Source organism: Pristiophorus japonicus, unplaced genomic scaffold (genome assembly GCF_044704955.1).
Source record: "Pristiophorus japonicus isolate sPriJap1 unplaced genomic scaffold, sPriJap1.hap1 HAP1_SCAFFOLD_307, whole genome shotgun sequence".
Lineage (NCBI taxonomy): Eukaryota > Metazoa > Chordata > Chondrichthyes > Pristiophoridae > Pristiophorus > Pristiophorus japonicus.
The window spans coordinates 461956-486367 of record NW_027252857.1 but is presented as its reverse complement, the minus strand read 5'-3'; the positions used below and the strand labels follow the sequence as shown (position 1 = coordinate 486367).

The 24412-nt window shown below is 51.1% G+C and overlaps 1 protein-coding gene across 1 annotated transcript in view; it reads left to right on the top strand.

Annotated features, from left to right (window-relative positions):
• The window catches only part of LOC139249346 (immunoglobulin superfamily member 1-like), a 99917-nt gene extending 76366 nt beyond the window's left edge, over positions 1-23551 (top strand). Inside the window, exons 10-14 of the mRNA XM_070872327.1 lie at positions 2809-2898; positions 14649-14781; positions 20127-20154; positions 23086-23124; positions 23333-23551. Coding sequence (XP_070728428.1) covers positions 2809-2898; positions 14649-14781; positions 20127-20154; positions 23086-23124; positions 23333-23551 — 509 coding nt within the window. The remainder of the gene's footprint in view (positions 1-2808; positions 2899-14648; positions 14782-20126; positions 20155-23085; positions 23125-23332) is intronic.
• The last annotated feature ends 861 nt before the right edge of the window (positions 23552-24412 follow it).

The window sequence follows — 24412 nt, the reverse complement described above, 5'->3', positions numbered from 1 at the left end:
AGACGCAGACCTGGAACTTTGTGTTCGCAGGTGCAACACGTGTGCCCAGCTGGGCAATGCGCCCAGGGAAGCCCCCCTTAGCCCCTGGTCCTGGCCCGCCAAGCCTTGGTCACGCATCCATGTGGACTACGCAGGTCCTTTCATGGGGAAAATGTTTTTGGTTGTCGTCGACGCCTGCTCCAAATGGATCGAGTGTGCCAGTTTTAATTCAAGCACATCCTCTGCCACGGTAGAAAGTCTACGGGCAATGTTCGCCGCCCACGGTCTACCGGACATCTTGGTCAGTGACAATGGCCCGTGCTTCACAAGCACTGAATTCCAGGACTTCATGGCAGGCAATGGAATTAACCATGTTAGAACGGCACCGTTCAAGCCGGCCTCAAACGGCCAGGCAGAACGAGCAGTGCAGATAATCAAACAGGGGATGCTCAGAATCCAAAGGGGTTCCCTACAAAGGCCCTTATCACGCCTCCTGTTGGTCAATAGATCCCAACCACACTCGCTCACAGGGGTTCCACCCGCAGAGCTGCTAATGAAAAGGATGCTCAAAACTAGGTCATCCCTTATACACCGTACTATGAAAGAAATTGTTGAGAGCAGGCGTCAGTCACAATATAACTACCATGACAGGAGTGCGAGGGCGCGATGTATTGATGTCAATGGCCCTGTTTTTGTCCTTAATAACGCTGCAGGGCCCAAATGGCTCGCAGGCACTGTGATTGCCAAAGAGGGGAATCGGGTTTTGGTAGTTAAACTTACCAATGGACAAATCTGCCACAAACACGTGGATCAAACTAAAAGGAGGTTCAGCAACCTCATAGAAGAAGCAGAGGAAGAACACGATATAGAGTTCACTCCACCACAGGTGACCGAACACCGGAACCAAGTGAAGGAGAGCCCAGTCACTGTGGGCAGTCCGGACAGGCCTGAGGCACCGCAAACAGCAGACACTCAGGCCAGTGCCCAACAACCGGAGCCCCAACTCAGGCGCTCTATAAGGGAGCGTAAACCACCAGAGAGACTCAACCTGTGATCCCAATAAGACTTTGGGGGGGAGGTGATGTCATGTATTCAACTATCAGTGTAACCCATGTATAAACTGACCTAAGTTGTACACCTTGAGAACATTGACCGCTAGGTGGTGAACTTGTGGGAGACACTCCTAACCTGGACTTTCCGGTATAAAAGGGGAAGCTCCACCCACCTTCATCACTTGAGTGCTGGCTAATAAAGGACAGGTCACAGACTGACCTTCTCTCAAGTATGGGCCTCGTGTGCATTTATACTGTGTCGTAAGGACATATCAGTAAGAGCATAAGAAATAGGAGCAGGAGCAGGCCATTCAGCCCCTCGAACCTGCTCCACCATTTAATACGATCATGGCTGATCTGATTTAATTACATTTAATTTCAATTAATTTTAAATATGTGAGGTTTATTGTGCTGTGTTCGGGTATTTTGGGGGTTTTCTCATTGATAGTAATGGGAGCCCGCACAAATAGAGCTCCCATTTTTATCAATGAGAATGCTGCACAGTGATTGGTGGTGCAGGCCCATGTGACTGCAGCTTGTCCGTACGTATGTACCTGGAAGAGAGGTTGCCGCGCACTCCACAGTGAATCTAGACCTCCCACCCGGATCTTGCGTTTCTCCGGGACCAGCAGATAAGATTTTTTTTGGGGTCGGAGGCGTTGGTACGAAGCAAGCCTCCGACTGCAATATTTGGTTACGTAACATGCACGCGAAGATCTTTAACAAACGGTGAATGAACCTTGTAAGCAAATGAGATACTGCACACGTACCTCAGTCAGTCAGTCAGTCAGCCAGCCTCTGTGGGGAGGCCAGGTCTGTCCCGAAACATGACCTCATCTGTTCTGTCCGTTCCTGTGCAGATATGAGCCAGCAATGACTCCGGAGTTTATCCAAGTAAACAGATTAATTGGCACAATCTCGATGTTATATTTTTGCCACTATACATTCAATGGCCCCCCGGTTCACAGTGTGTCATCATCGTAGGCAGTCCCTCGGAATCGAGGAAGAGTTGCTTACACTCTTAGAATGAGACCTTAGGTGGCTGAACAGTGCAATACGAGAACCACAGTCCCTGTCACAGGTGGGACATACAGTCATTGAGGGTAAGGGAGGGTGGGACTGGTTTGCTGCACGTTCCTTCCGCTGCCTGCACGCTCTCGGCGACGAGACTCGAGGTGCTCAGCGCCCTCTCGGATGCACTGCCTCCACTTGGCCAGGGACTCCCAGGTGCAGTGGGGATGTTGCAGTGAGGCTTTGAGGGTGTCCTTGAAACGTTTCCTCTGCCCACCTTTTGGCTTGTTTGCCGTGAAGGAGTTCCGAGTAGAGCACTTGTGTACCGAGTAAAGGAACTACTGAATGATGAGACATTAATGAATGGGTCAATGGTGAGCGTTTCGCAGGTGGCTTCTGACCTCATCCATGTGCCAAGCTTTTGCCGACTTTATTACAGATTTTGCAGCAGTTTTTTCACACTGGATCTTTAGAGAGGAAGAAGAGATGAGGAGAGACAGTGTGACAGAAGTGTATATCGGCCATGCGATATAATGGACGGCAAAAGCGTTTACACGATTCGCATCCTACGCCATGTCCAATTTCACCCCGCCTCCCGAGTGTTGGAAACGCTGTGTCATTTCAATGTCTTGGTCGGCTGCAGGAGCTCACTCCAGATACTACAGCAGCCCAGTGCCTGTTCTGGTCTTCGTTACGCAGCAAATTATTTATTTTGTGTCGAAGGTGTTGGCTAAGTAGATTAACTGTGTCCCTTTATCCTGTTTAGATAAATTCGCTGGGCTGGAGGCCGGTGTTGGCTCAGCCTTGGCTCTGATGCTGCTTCTTGCTTTGATGGGCGTATGCTTCTGGAAGAGAGGTATGTTATAAAATATGTAATATCCCTTCATTACAGGCACACGGACAAAGCTAACTATCATCTGCCTTCCCCAGTGCGAACCATCTCCCTCAGCCCATGAGCCCTACCCTTGGCCAGCAACTGCATGGCGATCAGGAACTGTGGGCTGAAATAGCTGAAGGGACCGGGTGGTAAGCACTAGTCAGGGGCAATATAAACAGTGCCAGCACCATACTGCCCGTTCTACGCCCAAAACACATCGACCCCTCAAATGTTTTCTCTCATAACACTCCTGTGAAGGGCCTTGGGACGTTTCAGTATGTTAAAGGCGCTATATAAATGCAGGCTGCTGTTGGTGTAAAGTCTAAGTGGACCCGATGCTCTCCCTGTACACCCAGTGCACCAATCCAGAAACCCCATATTATAATCAACTCGACATCCCAAATAGTGGAATACCAGTTGTAAACAGTCCCGATCAAACTGTACTGCTCTCTGGTTAGACCTCACTGTTAGCAGGCCCACTGGATGCTAATCATTCCATTATAATTACCCCACCATCATCATCACAGGCAGTCCCTCGGAGTCGAGGAAGACTTGCTTCCACTCTAAAAGTGAGTTCTCAGGTGACTGAACAGTCCAATACGGGAACCACAGTCCCTGTCACAGGTGGGACAGACAGTGGTTGAGGGAAGGGGAGGGTGGGACTGGTTTGCCGCACGCTCCTTCCGCTGCCTGCGCTTGGTTTCTGCACGCTCTCGGCGACGAGACTCGAGGTGCTCAGCGCCCTCCCGGATGCACTTCCTCCACTTAGGGTGGTCTTTGGCCAGGGACTCCCAGGTGTCGGTGGGAATGTTGCACTTTATCAGGGAGGCTTTGAGGGTGTCCCTGTAACGTTTCCTCTGCCCACCTTTGGATCGTTTAACGTGAAGGAGTTCCAAGTAGAGCGCTTGCATTGGGAAGCCTTGTGTCGGGCATGCGAACAATGTGGCCTGCCCAGCGGAGCTGGTCGAGTGTGGTCAGTGCTTCGATGCTGGGGATGTTGGCCTGGATGAGAACACTGACGTTGGTGCATCTGTCCTCCCAGGGGATTTGCTGGATTTTGCGGAGACATCGTTGGTGGTATTTCTCCAATGGTCAGAGCGCATTTCCTTGACAGTAACTTGGCTGATGGGAAATAACACTTGCTGAAGCCTCTCCAGCTGTCTATAGGTTCCCCCACCTGGCTATACGTTCACCGACCTGGCTATACGTTCCCCGACCTGGCTATACGTTCCCCGACCTGGCTATACGTTCCCCGACCTGGCTATGCCTTCCCTCACCTGGCTATACGTTCCCCGACCTGGCTATACGTTCCCCGACCTGGCTATACGTTCCCCGACCTGGCTATACGTTCCCCCACCTGGCTATACCTTCCCCCACCTGGCTATACCTTCCCCCACCTGGCTATACCTTCCTCCACCTGGCTATACGTTCCCTCACCTGGCTATACGCTCCCCCACCTGGCTATACCTTCCCCCACCTGGCTATACCTTCCCCCAGCTGGCTATAGGTTCCCTCACCTGGCTATACCTTCCCCCACCTGGCTACACCTTCCCCCACCTGGCTATAGGTTCCCTCACCTGGCTATACCTTCCCCCACCTGGCTATACCTTCCCTCACCTGGCTATACCTTCCCTCACCTGGCTATACCTTCCCTCACCTGGCTATACCTTCCCCCACCTGGCTATACCTTCCCCCACCTGGCTATACCTTCCCCCACCTGGCTATAGGTTCCCTCACCTGGCTATACGCTCCCCCACCTGGCTATACCTTCCCTCACCTGGCTATATGCTCCCCCACCTGGCTATACGTTCCCTCATCTGGCTATAAATTCCCCCACCTGGCTATACGTTCCCCCACCTGGCTATACCTTCCCCCACTTGGCTATACCTTCCCTCACCTGACTATACGCTCCCCCACCTGGCTATACGCTCCCCCACCTGGCTATACTCTCCCCCACCTGGCTATACGCTCCCCCACCTGGCTATACCTTCCCCCACCTGGCTATACTCTCCCCCACCTGGCTATACGCTCCCCCACCTGGCTATACCTTCCCCCACCTGGCTATACCCTCCCCCACCTGGCTATAGCTTCCCCCACCTGGCTATACCTTCCCCCACCTGGCTATACCTTCCCTCACCTGACTATACGCTCCCCCACCTGGCTATACGCTCCCCCACCTGGCTATACTCTCCCCCACCTGGCTATACGCTCCCCCACCTGGCTATACGCTCCCCCACCTGGCTATACGCTCCCCCACCTGGCTATACCCTCCCCCACCTGGCTATACTCTCCCCCACCTGGCTATACCCTCCCCCACCTGGCTATACCCTCCCCCACCTGGCTATACGCTCCCCCACCTGGCTATACGCTCCCCCACCTGGCTATACTCTCCCCCACCTGGCTATACCCTCCCCCACCTGGCTATACCCTCCCCCACCTGGCTATACCCTCCCCCACCTGGCTATACCCTCCCCCACCTGGCTATACGCTCCCCCACCTGGCTATAGCTTTCCCCGGTGATTTAGCCCTTTGCACCATATCACACCGTGGTCTGTACCCCGACTCCTCTGGCACCATCTCCTCCTTTGAGCATCGCAACTTTTCCACCCTTCTCCCCTCTCCCATTAATTCCTTAATGTCTACCATGCACATACCTCGTGTCAAGTTGCACACCAAGGTTAATTTAATGCTTTCCTCTGTTAGTTTCTGCACCAAACGACTTCTCATCCTTTGTGACTTCAACACTTTATCTCAACTCGCCCTGCTCTCTCTTCACTGAACTCTCAGCCCTCATGCCCTGCATTAACCTTTGCCTTCACATAAACAGCCCTAGCCATGTTCACCACCTTGCCATCTCATTGGCCCCTCTATTGTCATAGAATTCCACTGATAGAAATTGCTGTACCCAGCTGTCTATTGAGCATTTAACGCTCCATTTGCTGCCATATTTCTGCAGCTTATCACCGGCTGAGTCACAACTTCACGTCCAACATTGATGTCCTCGTCCCCAGTAAACCCCGTCCTCTCCCACCACATTCCTTCCCCTTGCTCCAGTCCCTACCTTTGCTCCCCAAGTCCAAGGGACACATATTTGATCGCTGAGAGCACAGAACTGATTCTGCCATTGATTATCAGACCGCTGGCCCACCTCAAGCAGCATCGTGCCAGGTTTCCCTCCGCCAAAACTGCTAACTACCAAAGGATAAATCCAGGAATGCAAAGATAACCTGTGGCATCTTCTGTGTGCTAGTAACTGCCTTGCGAGAGCACTCACCCAGTCCGCCGCCAGCTCACGATCCAACAACAATGTGAGGGTCCAAGGAACGTCTGTCTGCTCCGTCACCTCTGTCACTTCTGTACTTCCCACTTCACCACTTCCCACTTCTCCAACACACCAGACTCCAGCTGAGTCTCCCACTCCTTTGTGCTGAACATGAATCATTGTCTATGTCAGCCTATCGTAGATCACCATCTTTCCATGACCATCTTGTCATTGCAACCCACACCAGATCGCTCAACCCTAATCAAATTAAAATACTGGCCCACCGCGCTGGCAGATTACGGTAACTGGTTCCCTCTGGTTCGGTACTCTGCCCTCTCAACACTGCTTTCATCACTCTCGCTCCATCACACACCCTTAACCCCACTGATCGTTCAATCTCTAAACTCCCCTTCCTCTCAACGTGTTATCAGCTCTCAAATTCCAGCCCATCTTTTTCACAACTCTATGTTTGAACATCTCCATAATGGGGATCAAGGAAATGGCAGACAAATTGAACAAATACTTTGGTTCTGTCTTCACTAAGGAAGACACAAATAACCTCCCGGAAATACTAGGGGACCCAGGGTCGAGCGAGAAGGAGGAACTGAAGGAAATCCTTATTAGTCAGGAAATTGTGTTAGGGAAATTGATGGGACTGAAGGCCGATAAATCCCCAGGGCTTGACAGTCTGCATCCCAGAGTACTTAAGGAAGTGGCCCTAGAAATAGTAGATGCATTGGTGATCATTTTCCAACAGTCTATCGACACCAGCTGTAGTTACCAGTCTCAGGTCAGTTTTAGTCTCCTAATCTGAGGAAGGACATTCTTGCTATTGAGGGAGTGCAGCGAAGGTTCACCAGACTGATTCCCGGGATGGCAGGACTGACATATGAAGAAAGACTGGAACAACTAGGCTTGTTTTCACTGGAATTTAGAAGAATGAGAGGGGATCTCATAGAAACATAAAATTCTGACGGGATTGGACAGGTTAGATGTGGGAAGAATGTTCCCGATGTTGGGGGAGTCCAGAACCAGGGGACACAGGGTAAGGGGTAAGGGGTAAGCCATTTAGGACTCAGATGAGGAGAAACTCAGAGAATTGTGAACCTGTGGAATTCTCTACTACAGAAAGTTGTTGATGCCATTTCGTTAGATATATTCAAAAGGGAGTTAGATATGGCCCTTACGGCTAAAGGGATCAAGTGTATGGAGAGAAAGCAGGAAAGGGGTACTGAGGTGAATGATCAGCCATGATCTTATTGAATGGTAGTGCAGGCTCGAAGGGCCGAAGGGCCTAATCCTGCACCTATTTTCTGTGTTGCAATGTTTCTATGTAGTACCCCATTCCTGCTTTCTCTCCATACCCCTTGATCCCTTTAGCCGTAAGGGCCATATCTAACTCCCTCTTGAATATATCCAATGAACTGGCATCAACAACTCTCTGCGGTAGGGAATTTCAGAGGTTAACAACTCTCTGAGTGAAGAAGTTTCTCCTCATCTCGGTCCTAAATGGCCTACACCTTATCCTAAGACTGTCTCCTGGTTCTGGACTTCCCCAACATCGGGAACATTCTTCCCGCATCTAACCAGTCCAGTCCCGTCAGAATCTTATATGTTTCTATGAGATCCCCTCTCATCCTTCCAAACTCTAGTGTATAAAGGCCCAGTTGATCCAGTCTCTCCTCATATGTCAGTCCAGCCATCCCTGGAATAAGTCTGGTGAACCTTCGCTGCACTCCCTCAATAGCAAGAATGTCCTTCCTCATATTAGGAGACCAAAACTGAACACAATATTCCAGGTGAGGCCTCACCAAGGCCCTGTACAACTTCAGTAAGACTTCCCTGCTCCTATACTCAAATCCCCTAGCTATGAAGGCCAACATACCATTTGCCTGCTGTACCTGCATGTCAACTTTCAATGACTGATGAACCATGACACCCAGGTCTCGTTGCACCTCCCCTTTTCCTAATCTGCTGCCATTCAGATAATATTCTGCCTTTGTGTTTTTACCCCCAAAATGGATAACCTGACATTTATCCACATGATACTTCATCTGCCATGCATTTGCCCACTCACCTAACCTGTCCAAGTCACCCTGCAGCCTCTTAGAGTCCTCCTCACAGCTCACACAGTCACCCAGTTTAGTGTCATCTGCAAACTTGGAGATGTTACACTCAATTCCATCCTCGAGATCATTAATATATATTGTAAAGAGCTGGGGTCCCAGCACTGAGCCCTGCGGCACTCCACTAGTCACTGCTTGCCGTTCTGAAAAGGCCCCGTTTATCCCAACTCTCTGCTTCCTGTCTGCCAACCAGTTCTTTAACCACGTCAGTACATTACTCCCAATACCATGTGCTTTGATTTTGCACAACAATCTCTTGTGTGGGAACTTGTCAAAAGCCTTTTGAAAGTCCAAATACACCAATCCACTGGTTCTCCCTTGTCTACGCGACTAGTTATATCCTCAAAAAATTCCAGAAGATTTGTCAAGCATGATTTCCCTTTCATAACTACATGCTGACTTGGACCGATCCTGTCACTGCTTTCCAAATGCACTGCTATTTCATCCTTAATGATTGATTCCAACATTTTCCCCACTACTGATGTCAGGCTAACCGGTCTATAATTACCCGTTTTCTCTCTCCCTCCTTTTTTAAAAAGTGGTGTTACATTAGCAACTCTCCAGTCCATAGGAACTGATCCAGAGTCGATAGACTGTTGGAAAATGATCATGAACGCATCCACTATTTCTAGGGCCACTTCTTTAAGTACTGTGGGATGTAGACTATCACGCCCCGGGAATTTATCAGCCTTCAATCCCATCAATTTCCCTAACACAAATTCACCTGAATCCGACTGCAAGGGACCTACGTTTGTCTTCACTGAGCTTTTTCTCTTCACATATCCATAGAAGCTTTTGCAGTCAGTTTTTATGTTCCCGGCAAGCTTCCTCTCGTACTCTATTCCCCCCCCGCCCCTTAATTAAATCCTTTGTCTTCCTCTGCTGAATTCTAAATTTCTCCCAGTCCTCAGGTTTGCTGCTTTTTCTGGCCAATTTATATGCCTCTTCCTTGGATTTAACACTATCCTTAATTTCCCTTGTTAGCCACGGTTGAGCCACCTTCCCCATTTTATTTTTACTCCAGGCAGGGATGTACAATTGTTGAAGTACGTCCATGCGATCTTTAAAGGTTTGCCATTGCCTATCCACCGTCAACCCTTTAAGTATCATCTGCCAGTCTAATCTAGCCAATTCGCGTCACATACCATCGAAGTTACCTTTCCTTAAGTTCTGGACCCTAGTTTCTGAATTAACTTTGTCACTATCCATCCAAATAAAGAATTCGACCATGTTATGATCACTCTTTCCCAAGGGGGCCTCGCACAACAAGATTGCTAATTAGTCCTTTCTCATTACACATCACCCAGTCTAGGATGGCCAGCTCTCTGGTTGGTTCCTTGACATATTGGTCGAGAAAACCATCCCTAATACACTCCAGGAAATCCTCCTCCACCGCATTGCTACCAGTTGTGTTAGCCCAATCAATATGTAGATTAAAGTCGACCATGATAATTGCTGTACCTTTATTGCACACATCCCTAATTTCATGTTTGATGCTGTCCCCAACGTCACTACTACTGTTTGGTGGTCTGTACACAACTCCCACTAGCGTTTTCTGCCCTTTGGTATTCTGTAGCTCCACTCATACTGATTCCTCATCATCCAAGCTAATGTCCTTCCTTTATATTGCATTAATTTCCTCTTTAACCAGCAACGCCACTCCACCTCCTTTTCCGTTTTGTCTATCCTTCCTAAATGTTCTATACCCCTGGATGTTGAGTTCCCAGCCTTGGTCACCCTGGAGCCATGTCTCTGTGATGCCAATTACATCATATCCATTAACTGCTATCTGTGCAGTTAATTCATCCACCTTATTCCAAATACTCCTCGCATTGAGGCATAGAGCCTTCAGGCTTGTCGTTTTAACACACTTTACCCCTTTAGAATTTTGCTGTAACGTGGCCCTTTTTGTTTTTTTGCCTTGGGTTTCTCTGCCCTCCACTTTTACTGTTCTCCTTTCTATCTTTTGCTTCTGACTCCATTTTATTTCCCTCTGTCTCCCTGCATTGGTTCCCATCCCCCTGCCATATTAGTTTAACTCCTCCCCAACAGCACTAGCAAACACTCCCCCTAGGACATTGGTTCTGGTCCTGCCCATGTGCAGACCGTCCGGTTTGTATTGGTCCCACCTCCCCCAGAACCGGTTCCAATGTCCCAGGAATTTGAATCCCTCCCTCCTGCACCACTCCTCAAGCCACGTATTCATCTGAGCTATCCTGCGATTCCTACTCTGACTAGCACGTGGCACTGGTAGCAATCCCGAGATTACTACTTTTGAGGTCCTACTTTTTAATTTAACTCCTAGCTCCCTAAATTCGTCTCGTAGGACCTCCTCCCATTTTTTACCTATATCGTTGGTACCAACGTGCACCACGACAACTGGCTGTTCACTCTCCCTTTTCAGAATGTCCTGCACCCGCTCTGAGACATCCTTGACCCTTGCACCAGGGAGGCAACATACAATCCTGGAGTCTCGGTTGCGGCCGCAGAAACGCCTATCTATTCCCCTCACCATTGAATCCCCAATCACTATCGCTCTCCCACTCTTTTTCCTGCCCTCCTGTGCAGCAGAGCCAGCCATGGTGCCATGAACTTGGCTGCTGCTGCCCTCCCCTGATGAGTCATCCCCCCCAACAGTATTCAAAGCGGTGTATCTGTTTTGCAGGGGGATGACCGCAGAAGACCCCTGCACTACCTTCCTTGCACTGCTCTTCCTGCTGGTCTTCCATTCCCTATCTGGCTGTGTACCCTATACCTGCGGTAAGACCAACTCACTAAACGTGCTATTCACGTTATTCTCAGCATCGTGGATGCTCCAGAGTTCATCCACCCGCAGCTCCAGGGCCGCAATGCGGTCCGTCAGGAGCTGGAGGCGGATACACTTCCCGCACACGTAGTCGTCAGGGACACCGGAAGCGTCCCTGCTTTCCCACATAGTACAGGAGGAGCATAACAGGTGTCCGAGCTCTCCTGCCATGACTTAACCCTTAGATTAACCTAATTGTGGAACAACAATGATCAAGGTTACTTGCTGATTAAAAAAAAGAAAAAGAAAAACTACTCACCAATCACCAGCCAATCACTTACCCCCTTGGCTGTGACGTCACCTTTCGATTTCTTTCTACTTCTGTTTTGTCTTTTCTCCCGGTTGCAGCTGCTCCAGTAAAGCCTCTCCACGCACCGACCCCGGAACTCCCGCCTCCCCTCGATGTTCCTCCGCTGACTCTGGGCCTTTTGTCAGCCTCTCCACGCACCGACCCCGGAACTCCCGCCTCCCCTCGATGTTCCTCCGCTGACTCTGGGCCTTTTGTCAGCCTCTCCACGCACCGACCCCGGAACTCCCGCCTCCCCTCGATGTTCCTCCGCTGACTCTGGGCCTTTTGTCAGCCTCTCCACGCACCGACCCCGGAACTCCCGCCTCCCCTCGATGTTCCTCCGCTGACTCTGGGCCTTTTGTCAGCCTCTCCACGCACTGACCCCGGAACTCCCGCCTCCCCTCGATGTTCCTCCGCTGACTCTGGGCCTTTTGTCAGCCTCTCCACGCACTGACCCCGGAACTCCCGTCTCCCCTCGATGTTCCTCCGCCGACTCTGGGCCTTTTGTCAGCCTCTCCACGCACTGACCCCGGAACTCCCGCCTCCCCTCGATGTTCCTCCGCTGACTCTGGGCCTTTTGTCAGCCTCTCCACGCACTGACCCCAGAACTCCCGTCTCTCCTAAAATGATCAGCCATGATCATATTGAATGGTGGTGCAAGCTGGTAGAGTCGAATGGCCTACTCCTGCACCTAGTTTCTATGTCTATGTTTCTACAGGTTTCTGCTCCTGTCACAGCCCTGAACTGGCCCTAACCAATGCAGGATAACATTGTGACCGTGGTGCTTTAATCCATCTTCATGTCACATCACATGGTTAGCAATGACCAGCTGGCTGGACAGCTTCCACCTTGTTCATTCGCACCCATTCAGCTGTAGCCATTGACTTCTCTTCCACACCCGTAACGTTCCCTCTGCTCTCCCCCAACGATTTATCTGTGGCCCACTCCTGTTTCTCATGGACATAATTAAGGAAAACCCAAAGATGTTCCATAAATATAAGAATAAGAGGGTAACGAAAGAAAGGCTAGGGCCTATTCGAGACCATGAGGGTAATCTTTGTGTGGAGTCGGAAGATGTTGGTAGGGTTGTTAATGAATACTTTGCATCTGTTTTCACAAAGGAAAGGGGCAATGCAGATACTGCTATCGAGAATTCTGTGATATTCTGGATGAAATAAATATCGTGAGAGAGGAAGTATTAAGGTGTTTAGCAGCTTTGAAAGTAGATAAGTCCCCAGGCCCGGATGAAATGCATCCCAGGCTGTTGAGCGAAGTAAAAGAGGAAATAGCAGAGGCCTTGACCATCATTTTCCAGTCCTCTTTGGATCTGGGCATGGTGCCGGAGGATTGGAGGACTGCTGATGTAGTACCCTTGTTTAAGAAGGGAAAAAGGGATAGGCCGAGTAATTACAGGCCTGTCAGCCTAACCTCAGTGGTGGGAAAATTATTGGAAAAAATCCTGAAAGAGAGGATAAATCTGCATTTGAAAAGGCAAGGATTAATTAGGGACAGTCAGCACGGATTTGTTAAGGGAAGATAGTGTTTGACTGACCTGATTGAATTTTTTGAGGAGGTAACTAAGAGGGTCGATGAGGGTAGTGCATATGATTTATATATGGACTTTAGCAAAGCTTTTGATAAGGTCCCACATGGTGGACTGGTCGTGAAGGTTAAAGCCCATGGGATCCAGAGCAAAGTGGCAAGTTGGATCCAAAATTGGCTCAGAGGCAGGAAGCAAAGGGTAATGGTTGATGGATGTTTTTGTGACTGGAAGGATGTTTCCAGTGGGGTTCCGCAGGGCTCAGTACTGGGTCCCTTAATTTTTGTGGTATATATCAATGATTTAGATTTGAATATAGGGGGTATGATTAAGAAGTTTGCAGATGACACTAAAATTGGCTGTGTGGTTGATAATGAAGAGGAAAGTCATGGGCTGCAGGAGGATATCAATCTACTGGTCAGGTGGGCAGAGCAGTGGCAAATGGAATTTAATTCAGAGAAGTGTGAGGTGATGCACTTGGGGAGGGCTAATAAGGAAAGGGTATACACATTAAGCGGTAGGCCACTTAATGGTGTAGATGAACAAGGGGACCTTGGAGTGCTTGTCCACAGATCCCTGAAAGTAGCAGGCCAGGTGGATAAGGTGGTTAAGAAGGCATACGGAATGCTTGCCTTTATTGGCCGAGGCATAGAATATAAGAGCAGGGAGGTTATGCTTAAATTGTATAACACTTTGGTTAGGCCACAGCTGGAGTACTGCGTGCAGTTCTGGTCGCCGTATTATAGGAAGGACGTGATTGCACTAGAGAGGGTGCAGAGGAGATTTACTAGGATGCTGCCTGGAATGGAGAATCTTAGTTATGAGGACAGATTGGATAGGCTGGGTTTGTTCTCATTGGAACAGAGGAGGTTGAGAGGAGAGCTCATCGAGGTGTACAAAATATTGAGGGGCATGGACATAGTGGATAGTAAGGGTCTATTTCCATTGGTGGAGAGGTCTATTACGAGAGGGCATAGTTTTAAGGTGGTTGGTGGAAGGTTTAGAGGGGATTTGAGGGGGGCTTCTTTACACAGAGGGTTGTGGGGATCTGGAACTCGCTGCCTGGAAGAGTGGTGGATGCAGAAACCCTCACCACTTTTAAGAGATGGTTGGATGGTCACTTAAAGTGCAGTAACCTGCAGGGTTACAGACCTAGAGCTGGGAATTGGGATGAGACTGGATGACCTTTTGTTGGTCGGTGCAGATAGTAAGTACTGCAGGGAATAGAATACGGCCAGGGTGTGATGATCTGGACTAGTTTCGATTAGCTGGATGGGTCGGAGAGGAATTTTCCCAGTTTTATTCTCCCTCAATTGGCCTGGGTTTTTGTCTGGTTTTTGCCTCTCCCAGGAGATCACATGACTCCGGTTGGGGTGGAGTGTAGAATGTTTCAGTATAAGGGGTGTCACAGTTGTGTGAGGCGGACTGGTTGGGCTGGGTGCTCTTTGCCTTTCCGTCATTGTTCACAGGTTTATATATAACCTTCAGGGCTGCTGACCGAGGGCCGTGTGGCTCTTTGTCGGCCGGTGAGGACACGATGGGATGGAATGGCCTCCTTCTGCGCTGTAAATTTCTATGTTTCCATGCAAACAGTCGGTGACATCATGCCAACTCACAATCGTGGCTTCAACACTTATCTGCTGAGGAGCCCCAGCTCCCTCTCACAATCACCTCTGTCGACCCTCCCACTGTCTCTCTGCTTTCAGACTGCTTGGCAACTATCCAGTCCTGGATCAACCTAAACTCTCCAATTAAACAGTGGGCACACAAAGCAAGGCTTCGGGCCCCAGTCGGCTACGGACATGGTTCCTGGGAATGGATTCCACCCCTCGCTGAGCTGTAAGTAACTTGGCCTTCTTACATTGCTCTGAATTAATTTTCTGACCCAATATAGCTCCATTACTCTGGGCTCAATTTTCCCCAAGTCCGTTTTCTGGCGTATTGCCAGAGTTATGCCAGGTTTTCTAGGTCAGAAATCTGCCATTAATATTTTTCCAAACTTTCCCCGATCTATAAATCGAATTTTGAGCCGTGCAGCGTGTCAGTCACCTCGGGGCGGGGGGGGGGGCGAGTGGCTGGGGGGGTGGGGGGGTGGGCGCGTGGGTGGGGGATGGGGGGGCACGTGGGTGGGGGCGCGCGTGGGTGGGGGGATGGGCGGGCGAGTGGGTGGGAGGGTGGGGGCGAGTGGGGGGGGCGAGTGGGTGGTGGGTGGGGGGGCGAGGGGGGGCGAGTGGGTAGGGGGGTGCGGGTGGGTGTGGGGGGGGTGCGAGTGGTGTGGGGGGGGGCAAGTGGGTGGGGTGATGGGGGGGCGAGTGGATGGGGGGGTGGGGGGATGGGGGGGCGAGTGGGTGGGGGGATGGGGGCAGTCGTGGGGGGGCTGCGGAGGGGGGGTGGAGCCTGCTGTCTGCGCCAAAAAACGTAGCCTCACCTTCTGCGCATGCGCGTGAAAAAAACCCTTAGGTTTCTCACGTTGCTCCAATGGACGCACATGCTCACTCAGCTCGGATTTGGCAATCGCTCTCTCTCCCTCCCCCTCCTCTGGCACCAAGCCTTCTGATCGCCTGTCTCTCCCTCCTCTCTCCCCCCGCGCCCCACTGCCCCCACACGGTTTGTTTTGTAGCCGAACCCCTAATCCCTAGCCCGCCCTGAGCCCTGAGCCTGTGTCAGTCCAGCTCCAGCTCCCCCACCTCCCCCCTCCCCCGTCCAGCCCCGAGTGCCTTAGTGTTCCTGGACACCCCCCCCCCCCCCAGCCCAGGCCAAAGGGCCTGCCGGTCCGATCTCCGCCCCTATCCCAGGCCGAATGGCATCCTCCCTCCCAGCACCCGCACCTAACTACACCCGAAAGGCTTCCCCCCCTTTCTCCCATCCCCCCACACAGACCCTTCCACTCCCCACCTCTCTCTCCCCCTCTCTCTTAAATTCCCTGCTGCTGCTGTCCGCGCATCTGCTGCACTTCCCTGGGCCCATTCCCTTCCCTGGGCCCATTCCCTTCCCTGGGCCCATTCCCTTCCCTGGGCCCATTACCTTCCCTGGGCCCATTCCCATCCCTGGGCCCATTCCCATCCCTGGGCCCATTACCTTACCGGGGCCCATTCCCTTCCCTGGGCCCATTCCCTTCCCTGGGCTCATTCCCTTACCTGGGCCGATTCCCTTCCCTGGGCCGATTCCCTTACCTGCGCCGATTACCTTACCTGCCCCGATTACCTTACCTGGGCCCATTACCTTACCTGCGTCGATTCCGTTATCTGGGCTGATTCCCTTACCTGGGATGATTACATTACCTGCACCCATTCCCTTACCCGTGCCCATTCCCTTACCCGGGCCCATTCCCTTACCCGAGCCGATTCCCTTACCCATGCCCATTCCCTTACCCGGGCCCATTCCCTTACCCGGGCCCATTCCCTCACCCAGGCCCATTCCCTTACCCGGGTCCATTCCCTTCCCCGGGCCCATTCCCTTCCCCGGGCCCATTCCCTTCCCTGGGCCCATTCCCTTCCCTGGGCCCATTCCCTTCCCTGGGCCGATACCCTTCCCTGGGCCCATTCCCTTCCCTGGGCCCATTCCCTTACCTGGGCCCATTCCCTTCCCTGGGCCCATTCCCTTCCCTGGGCCCATTCCCTTCCCTGGGCCCATTCCCTTCCCTGGGCCGATACCCTTCCCTGGGCCGATATCCTTCCCTGAGCCGATTCCCTTCCCTGGGCCTATTCCATTCCCTGGGCCCATTCCATTCCCTGGGCCCATTCCCTTCCCTGAGCCGATTCCCTTCCCTGGGCCTATTCCATTCCCTGGGCCCATTCCATTCCCTGGGCCCATTCCCTTCCCTGGGCCCATTCCCTTCCCTGGGCCCATTCCCTTCCCTGGGCCCATTCCCTTCCCTGGGCCCATTCCCTTCCCTGGGCCCATTCCCTTACCTGCGCCCATTCCCTTACCTGCCCCGATTATCTTACCTGCGTCGATTCCGTTATCTGGGCTGATTCCCTTACCTGGGATGATTACATTACCTGCACCCATTCCCTTACCCGAGCCGATTCCCTTACCCGGGCCCATTCCCTTACCCGAGCCCATTCCCTTACCCGGGCCCATTCCCTTACCCGAGCCCATTCCCTTACCCGGGCCCATTCCCTTACCCGAGCCGATTCCCTTACCTGGGCCCATTCCCTTACCCGGGCCCATTCCCTTACCCGGGCCCATTCCCTTACCTGCCCCGATTACATTACCTGCCCCGATTACATTACCTGGGCCCATTCCCTTACCCGGGCCCATTCCCTTACCCGGGCCCATTCCCTTACCCGGGCCCATTCCCTTACCCGGGTCCATTCCCTTACCCGGGCCCATTCCCTTACCTGCCCCGATTACATTACCTGGGCCCATTCCCTGACCTGGGCCCATTCCCTGACCTGGGCCCATTCCCTGACCTGGGCCCATTCCCTGACCTGCCCCGATTCCCTGACCTGCCCCGATTCCCTGACCCGGACCCATTCCCTTACTCGGGCCAATTCCCTTACTCGGGCCAATTCCCTTACCCGGACCCATTCCCTTACCCGGGCCCATTCCCTTACCCGGGCCCATTCCCTTACCCGGGCCCATTCCCTGACCCGGGCCCATTCCCTGACCTGGGCCCATTCCCTGACCTGGGCCCATTCCCTTACTTGCCCCGATTACATTACCTGCCCCGATTACATTACCTGGGCCCATTCCCTTACCCGGGCCCATTCCCTTACTCGGGCCCATTCCCTGACCTGGGCCCATTCCCTTACCTGGGCCCATTCCCTGACCTGGGCCCATTCCCTGACCTGGGCCCATTCCCTGACCTGGGCCCATTCCCTTACCTGGGCCCATTCCCTTACCTGGGCCCATTCCCTTACCCGGGCCCATTCCCTTACCCGGGCCCATTCCCTTACCCGGGCCCATTCCCTTACCCGGGCCCATTCCCTTACCCGGGCCCATTCCCTTACCCGGGCCCATTCCCTTACCCGGGCCCATTCCCTGACCCGGGCCCATTCCCTGACCTGGGCCCATTCCCTTACCTGCCCCGATTACATTACCTGCCCCGATTACATTACCTGGGCCCATTCCCTTACCCGGGCCCATTCCCTTACTCGGGCCCATTCCCTGACCTGGGCCCATTCCCTGACCTGGGCCCATTCCCTGACCTGGGCCCATTCCCTTACCTGCCCCGATTACATTACCTGCCCCGATTACATTACCTGGGCCCATTCCCTTACCCGGGCCCATTCCCTTACTCGGGCCCATTCCCTGACCTGGGCCCATTCCCTGACCTGGGCCCATTCCGTGACCTGGGCCCATTCCCTGACCTGGGCCCATTCCCTTACCTGGGCCCATTCCCTTACCTGGGCCCATTCCCTTACCTGGGCCCATTCCCTTACCTGGGCCCATTCCCTTACCTGGGCCCATTCCCTTACCTGGGCCCATTCCCTGACCCGGACCCATTCCCTTACCCGGGCCCATTCCCTTACCTGGGCCGATTTGCTTAACTCTCCGGAAGGTTTTTCTGCAGATGCCACATACGCCGGCCTTTTCTGAACTCGAGTAACTCTCAGCTGGCCAAACTTCCCTCAATGGTCAGAATTGGCAGGTGGCAGGCTACGATCCCTTTGGCTGAAAAAAAACTTACCTAAAAAAAATGGTGACTAACTGAGTTACTCTGGTGCAAATTGATTGGGGAAACGGGATTTTTAACTTCGGCCAAAAAAAGCGGCCTGCTCCAAAAAAACGCCACAAGTCACTGGGAGAAATTGAGCCCATTAATGAAAGGCTTCCCACAAATGCCTGCCTCCAATCAACCCAACTTCTGCTGAAAACCTCGTCCATGCTTTAAGAAATATGAGCACGAGCAGGCCATTCGGTCCCTCGAGCCTGCTCTGCCATTCAGTACGATCATGGCTGATCTGACCATGGACTCAGCTCCACTTCCCCGCCCGCTCCCCATAACCCTTCACTCCCTTATCGCTCAAAAATTTGTCTATCTCCACCTTAAATATATTCAATGACCCAGCCTCCACAGCTCTCTGGGACAGGGAATTCTATAGATTTAAGTACATCAGAAATAGGGACAGGAGTAGGCCATACGGCCCCTCGAGCCTGCTCCGCCATTTAATAAGATCATGGCTGATCCGATCATGGACTCAGCTCCACTTCCCCGCCCGCTCCCCATAACCCCTTATTCCCTTATCGCTCAAAAATCTGTCTATCTCCGCCTTAAATATATTCAATGTCCCAGCCTCCACAGCTCTCTGAGGCAGCGAATTCCACAGATTTACAACCCCCTGAGAGAAGAAATTTCTCCTCATCTCAGTTTTAAATGGGCGGCCCCTTATTCTAAGATCATGCCCCCTAGTTCTAGTCTCCCCCATCAGTGGAAACATCCTCTCTGCATCCAACTTGTCAAGCCCCTCATAATCTTATATGTTTTGATAAGATCACCTCTCATTCTTCTGAATTCCAATGAGTAGAGGTCCAACCTCCTCAACCTTTCCTCATAAGTCAACCCCCTTATCCCCGTAATCAACCGAGTGAACCTTCTCTGAACAGCCTCCAATGCAAATATATCCTTTCGTAAATATGGAGACCAAAACTGCAGGCAGTACTCCAGGTGTGGCCTCACCAATACCCTGTACAGTTGTAGCAGGACTTCTCTGCTTTTATACTTTCTCCCCCTTGCATTATCTCTTGAATCAACTCTTCCAATGTCCTCCTGACCAAACCTTCATCTTCCACTTAAAGGAACCCCAAACTCTGCTGCCCAGCAAGTCCCGTGGCATTGCCCGCAGGGGTTGGTTACTTACATTGGATACAACTCACCAGTGCCTCCATGATTGTACCATTCCTAACTCTCTAAATAGTCCAGGCCCAACAACTCCAGAACATTAATGTGTTCCTCCAACTCTGGCCTGTTACGCATCCCCCCACTGCCTTCAGTGCACTGTTGGTAGGCCTGCCCTCAAAGTCTACTCCTTAAGCTCTGTACCCTCCTGAAATGTTACCGCCTTCACTGCTCCGTAGATAGTAAAATCTGGTGGTGTGCAGTAACCCGACAATTATGGTACTGGAGACGTAAGTTTCAGTGGCTCAAATACCTTTACTGCCCATTGACTTGTCTCATGTTCCTAGTTTATAAGCCAGTAATAAACTCAAGACTTCTAACACTTATTATTTCCTGTCAGGATTGTCGAGAAGCAATGCAGAAATGAGGTGAGAACATTAAGCAGTGAATTGTGAATTGTATCAGACATCGTGTTACTATCCACACCCAACGGAAATAATACCCAGAGGCAAACCGCTAGACAAGGTGTATTCTTATAAAATACACTTCACAATAATAGGTTCACAGCATGAAATGTTAGCCGACACCAGTTTATTAATGATACAATATTAATTATTATGAAGAATAATTATTATACTTAATAGTACTTACGGTAAAACCTTGGTGTTTTGGGGGAGAGTGCAGACATGTTACAGTTTCGAAGTCGGTTATTTTCAAGTTCAGCCGGCCTTAATCAAATTCCAACTATCTGTTCCCCCGTGCCCGTTAGATGCCTTTTTCCCCACTAACACTAGCATACTTAATACCTACATCGTTATCGCTCAACACACAATTCTGTGCCTCTCCTTGCAGACATTGACTCCCTCACTTGCTACACCCCTAACTTGCCCCGCCCCTTCACTTGCCCCGCCCTCGCCCCGCCCCTTCACTTACCCCGCACCTTCACTTACCCCGCCCACTTCCTTACCCCGCCCACTTCCTTACCCCACCTACTACAATATCCCACCCACTACATTACCCCATCCCCCCACTTGCTCCGCCCATTAACTTACCCCACCCCTCACTTGCCCCGCCTACTAATTTACCCCGCCTCTCGCTCGCCCCGCCCCCTCGCTTGCCCTGCCCCCTCACTTACCCACCACACATTTGCCCCGCCCCCCTCACTTTCCAGATCTGTTGTGTTTCTCGGGCAGATGTTCATCTCCAAGGAACACTCCCAGGCAGTTTGAAGACAGGCCGTGTTTCTGCTTGATCTGTGTCTGTGCAGAACCTATTTAACGAGCTATTTTTCATTTGAGCAGATCAGATCCCGAACACTTATAGTTGTTCCATTCCATATTCAGCTTCTCCTTCTGAAAACGATGACATGGTCTTGTCGGAAGAACTTGTATCAGTGAATTCCTGAATTGCTGTTGAGTTTGCATTACTCGCTGACCTGACCAAGGCTTTCTCAGTCTTACTGGAACAGTTAGCTCAGTGGTCACATTATCGATATATAAAATAACGCAAACCTGTCTCATCATTATAACTTTAGCAAACTTGAAGAGCAGTGGAAAAATGAGGTGAGGAAATTAAATCTTGGTTTGTCAATGTTATCATTCGGCATTTTACAAAATTGCACCAGCAGCCAGACCCAACCCAAATAACCCCGCGACACTGACACAACAATGTTTGCTGTTGTACATGTCGTGTATTTCACCTTCTAGAATCTGACCCACAACTGAAATACTCACAGGCAGACACACGCACGCACGCACTCACGCACACACTCTCTCACAGACACTCACACACGCTCTCACACACACTCAATCACACACTCTCTCACACACACTCAATCACACACTCTCACACACACTCAATCACACACTCTCTCACACACACACACTCTCACACACTCTCAGACACACATTCTCACACACTCTCTCACTCACACACGCTCTCACTCACACACTCTCACTCACACACACACTCACACACACACTCTCACAGACACACACACGCTCTCACTCACACACATTCTCACACACACACTCAATCACACACACTCTCAGACACACACTCACTCAAACACACACACACACTCTCTCACACACTCACACTCTCACGCACACTCACTCCCTCACACAGTCACACAAACAGAAACACTCACTCACTGAAATCCTCTCTCACTCACACACACTCAGATAAGTTCTCAAATGCAGACACACATGCATAAACACACACATTCTCAAACAAGCGTACACAGCCTGTGTGAGGGAGTGTTGAGAGTATGAGTGCATGTGAGTGAGTGTGTGAAGATTTTGGTGTGAGCGTTTATGTGAATATTTAAGTGTGTGTGAGTATCTGTGTGCGCACGTGTAGGTCTGATTGTTGGGCTATGTGCATTTGTGAGAGAGTATTTGAGTGTGTGAATGTCTGTTTATGTCCCTGTGTATGTCTGTGCAATGTGTGTGTGTGTGTAAGCAGTGTGTATGTGTGTGTCAGTGAGTGAGCCCCCGGGGTCAGTGAGTGAGCCTGGGGTCAGTGAGAGAGTTGGTGGTGAGGTAGCACTGTGTGTCGTCAGTGCACACACATTCAAACACAAAACATTCACACAAACACAGAGTCATATCGCAAACACACACACACACACACACACACACACAAATATTTAGCAGCCAATTTGCGCACAGCAATGTCCTACAAATACCAACAATTCATCTCGGGGTGTGGTGCGTGTTATCGGCTCGGCTCGGCTCGGCCGCTGGTTATATGCAGCACCTGGTCTTTACTTCCACGGGCTGCGATAGAATATCAGTGGCTGTGTACACCGTGTGGTGATCTGATACCGCCCGCGTTGTATCACCACCCGACATCAATTTCTGGGCCAGAGTGCGATACATTCGTGTTCAGCGATATATGTTGGTCTGGATCTCAGTTAAACTCTACGACTATATTTCACGTAATACCATAGATCTTCAATGTCCATTTGAGAGGTCAGACCAGGGACTCAGTTTAATGTCTCACCCTAAATGCTAGAGTTCCCACTTTGGCCACAATCCACAAATTGCTCTCAAATTGCGCTAAGTTTCCAGAATGAAGTTATTCTTCAAGTTTCTACTCAAAATCCTTTGAATAATCACAAACCGGTGATCTTCCACAGACCGCGCAATCGGACAACGGTTCAGGATGGAATTACTTTAGAAAAATTGCTCTAAAAATTCCTTAATATAGTCTCCCAGCTGCCTGGTCTGTCAGTGATGAACAGATGTGAGATCAAGCAGCATGGGGTGGGGGGGTTGGGGTGGGGATTTAAATTAGCAAGACCTTGTTAAAAGGGAATTAAACACCATTTTGAGCTGTACTTTTCATTTTTCCAGCTTTTTCACGAGGTTCACAGCGTTAAAGGATCACGTCAGGTAAATAGTTTGGGCAATCAGTATCCTTTCTTCTCAGTATTCACTGCTGCTAAGGTGCTATATACGTTTCTGTGTCACAGCCCTTCACTTTCCAAGCTCAGAAACTGGAGTCTTCGGGATTTGGAAGACACATTTGAGCTTGATGCAGGTTGGAAGTGTTTGCAATAATCTCTCTCTTCACTGTCACCTCCTCTCTCACCATTGACAGATCGCTTCTGTCATCTCAATCTCATCTGCCATCTATTCCAGCAGCATCGCTGCCCTTGCAAAATCTCACCTTGGTCCTCTGATTACCACCACGATCAGACCCAGCACCAGACACACCAGCAGCACCACCAACACCCACCTTCTCCGCAATCACCTGATGCTGCACCGGACACAGGCCACCAGCACCCGACCACATTGCTGCCCGGGAGGCCAGGGATAACCTCACCATGGCCACATTTACTTCACTTGACGCTGTACATCCTGGCTGCCACAGGATGCACTAGGTTGGCACCACCCAACACCAACACCATAAAACATCCCTGCTCTGGCCAATCCATTCCTTTCAGACCCAGCAGCATTGTGGGGGGTACCGTTATGTCTCACCAGTCACTGCAGTGCCAAAGGTGCACACCAATTTGTCCAAGAACGCAAAGTGTTGAAAATCAAGATTTCAATGTTTAACAACACAGTAACAGAAACTTAACATGGACATTGCATAAAACACCCAAGTTCCTACCCTTGTGTGTTGTTGGTTGGTATGCTTGGACTAAGATGATGGTGAGTGAGATTGAGATGAGGAAGTGGTAATGCAGACAGAGAGAGAGAGATGGGTGGAGGTGCAAGGTAAGTTGGTGTGAGTAAGGATGTGCAGGGTAGGGTAGGGAAGGCAGCGTGATGGGGATGGGATGAGTGACACAGCAGGATGAGGTTGAGTGGGGCTTTGCAGTAACGGTTTGTGATCTGAGATCATTGAAAGGTTTGTACCACTGAAGCCAGCTCCTCCTGACCACATCCCTGCTTGTGTCCTCCTGTGCAATGTGCAACCAGCCTGTGTTGGTCTCCTGGGGAGGTCGCCACCACCCATTGGAAGGGAAGAGGACCTCCCTGCGTGCTGTGACTCCCTCTATAACCATATGGAGAGAGTCATAGGAGAGCCTGGGTTCAGATGTCTGCCTTTGTACAGTGTCGGTGTTTGCAGCAGCTCAATGCTGTAGAACACTGACAGCACAACTGTCAAAATCAATGTGGCCATGGTCCCTTTAAGGAAACCGGCTGATGACCCATCATCAAATGATGTCAT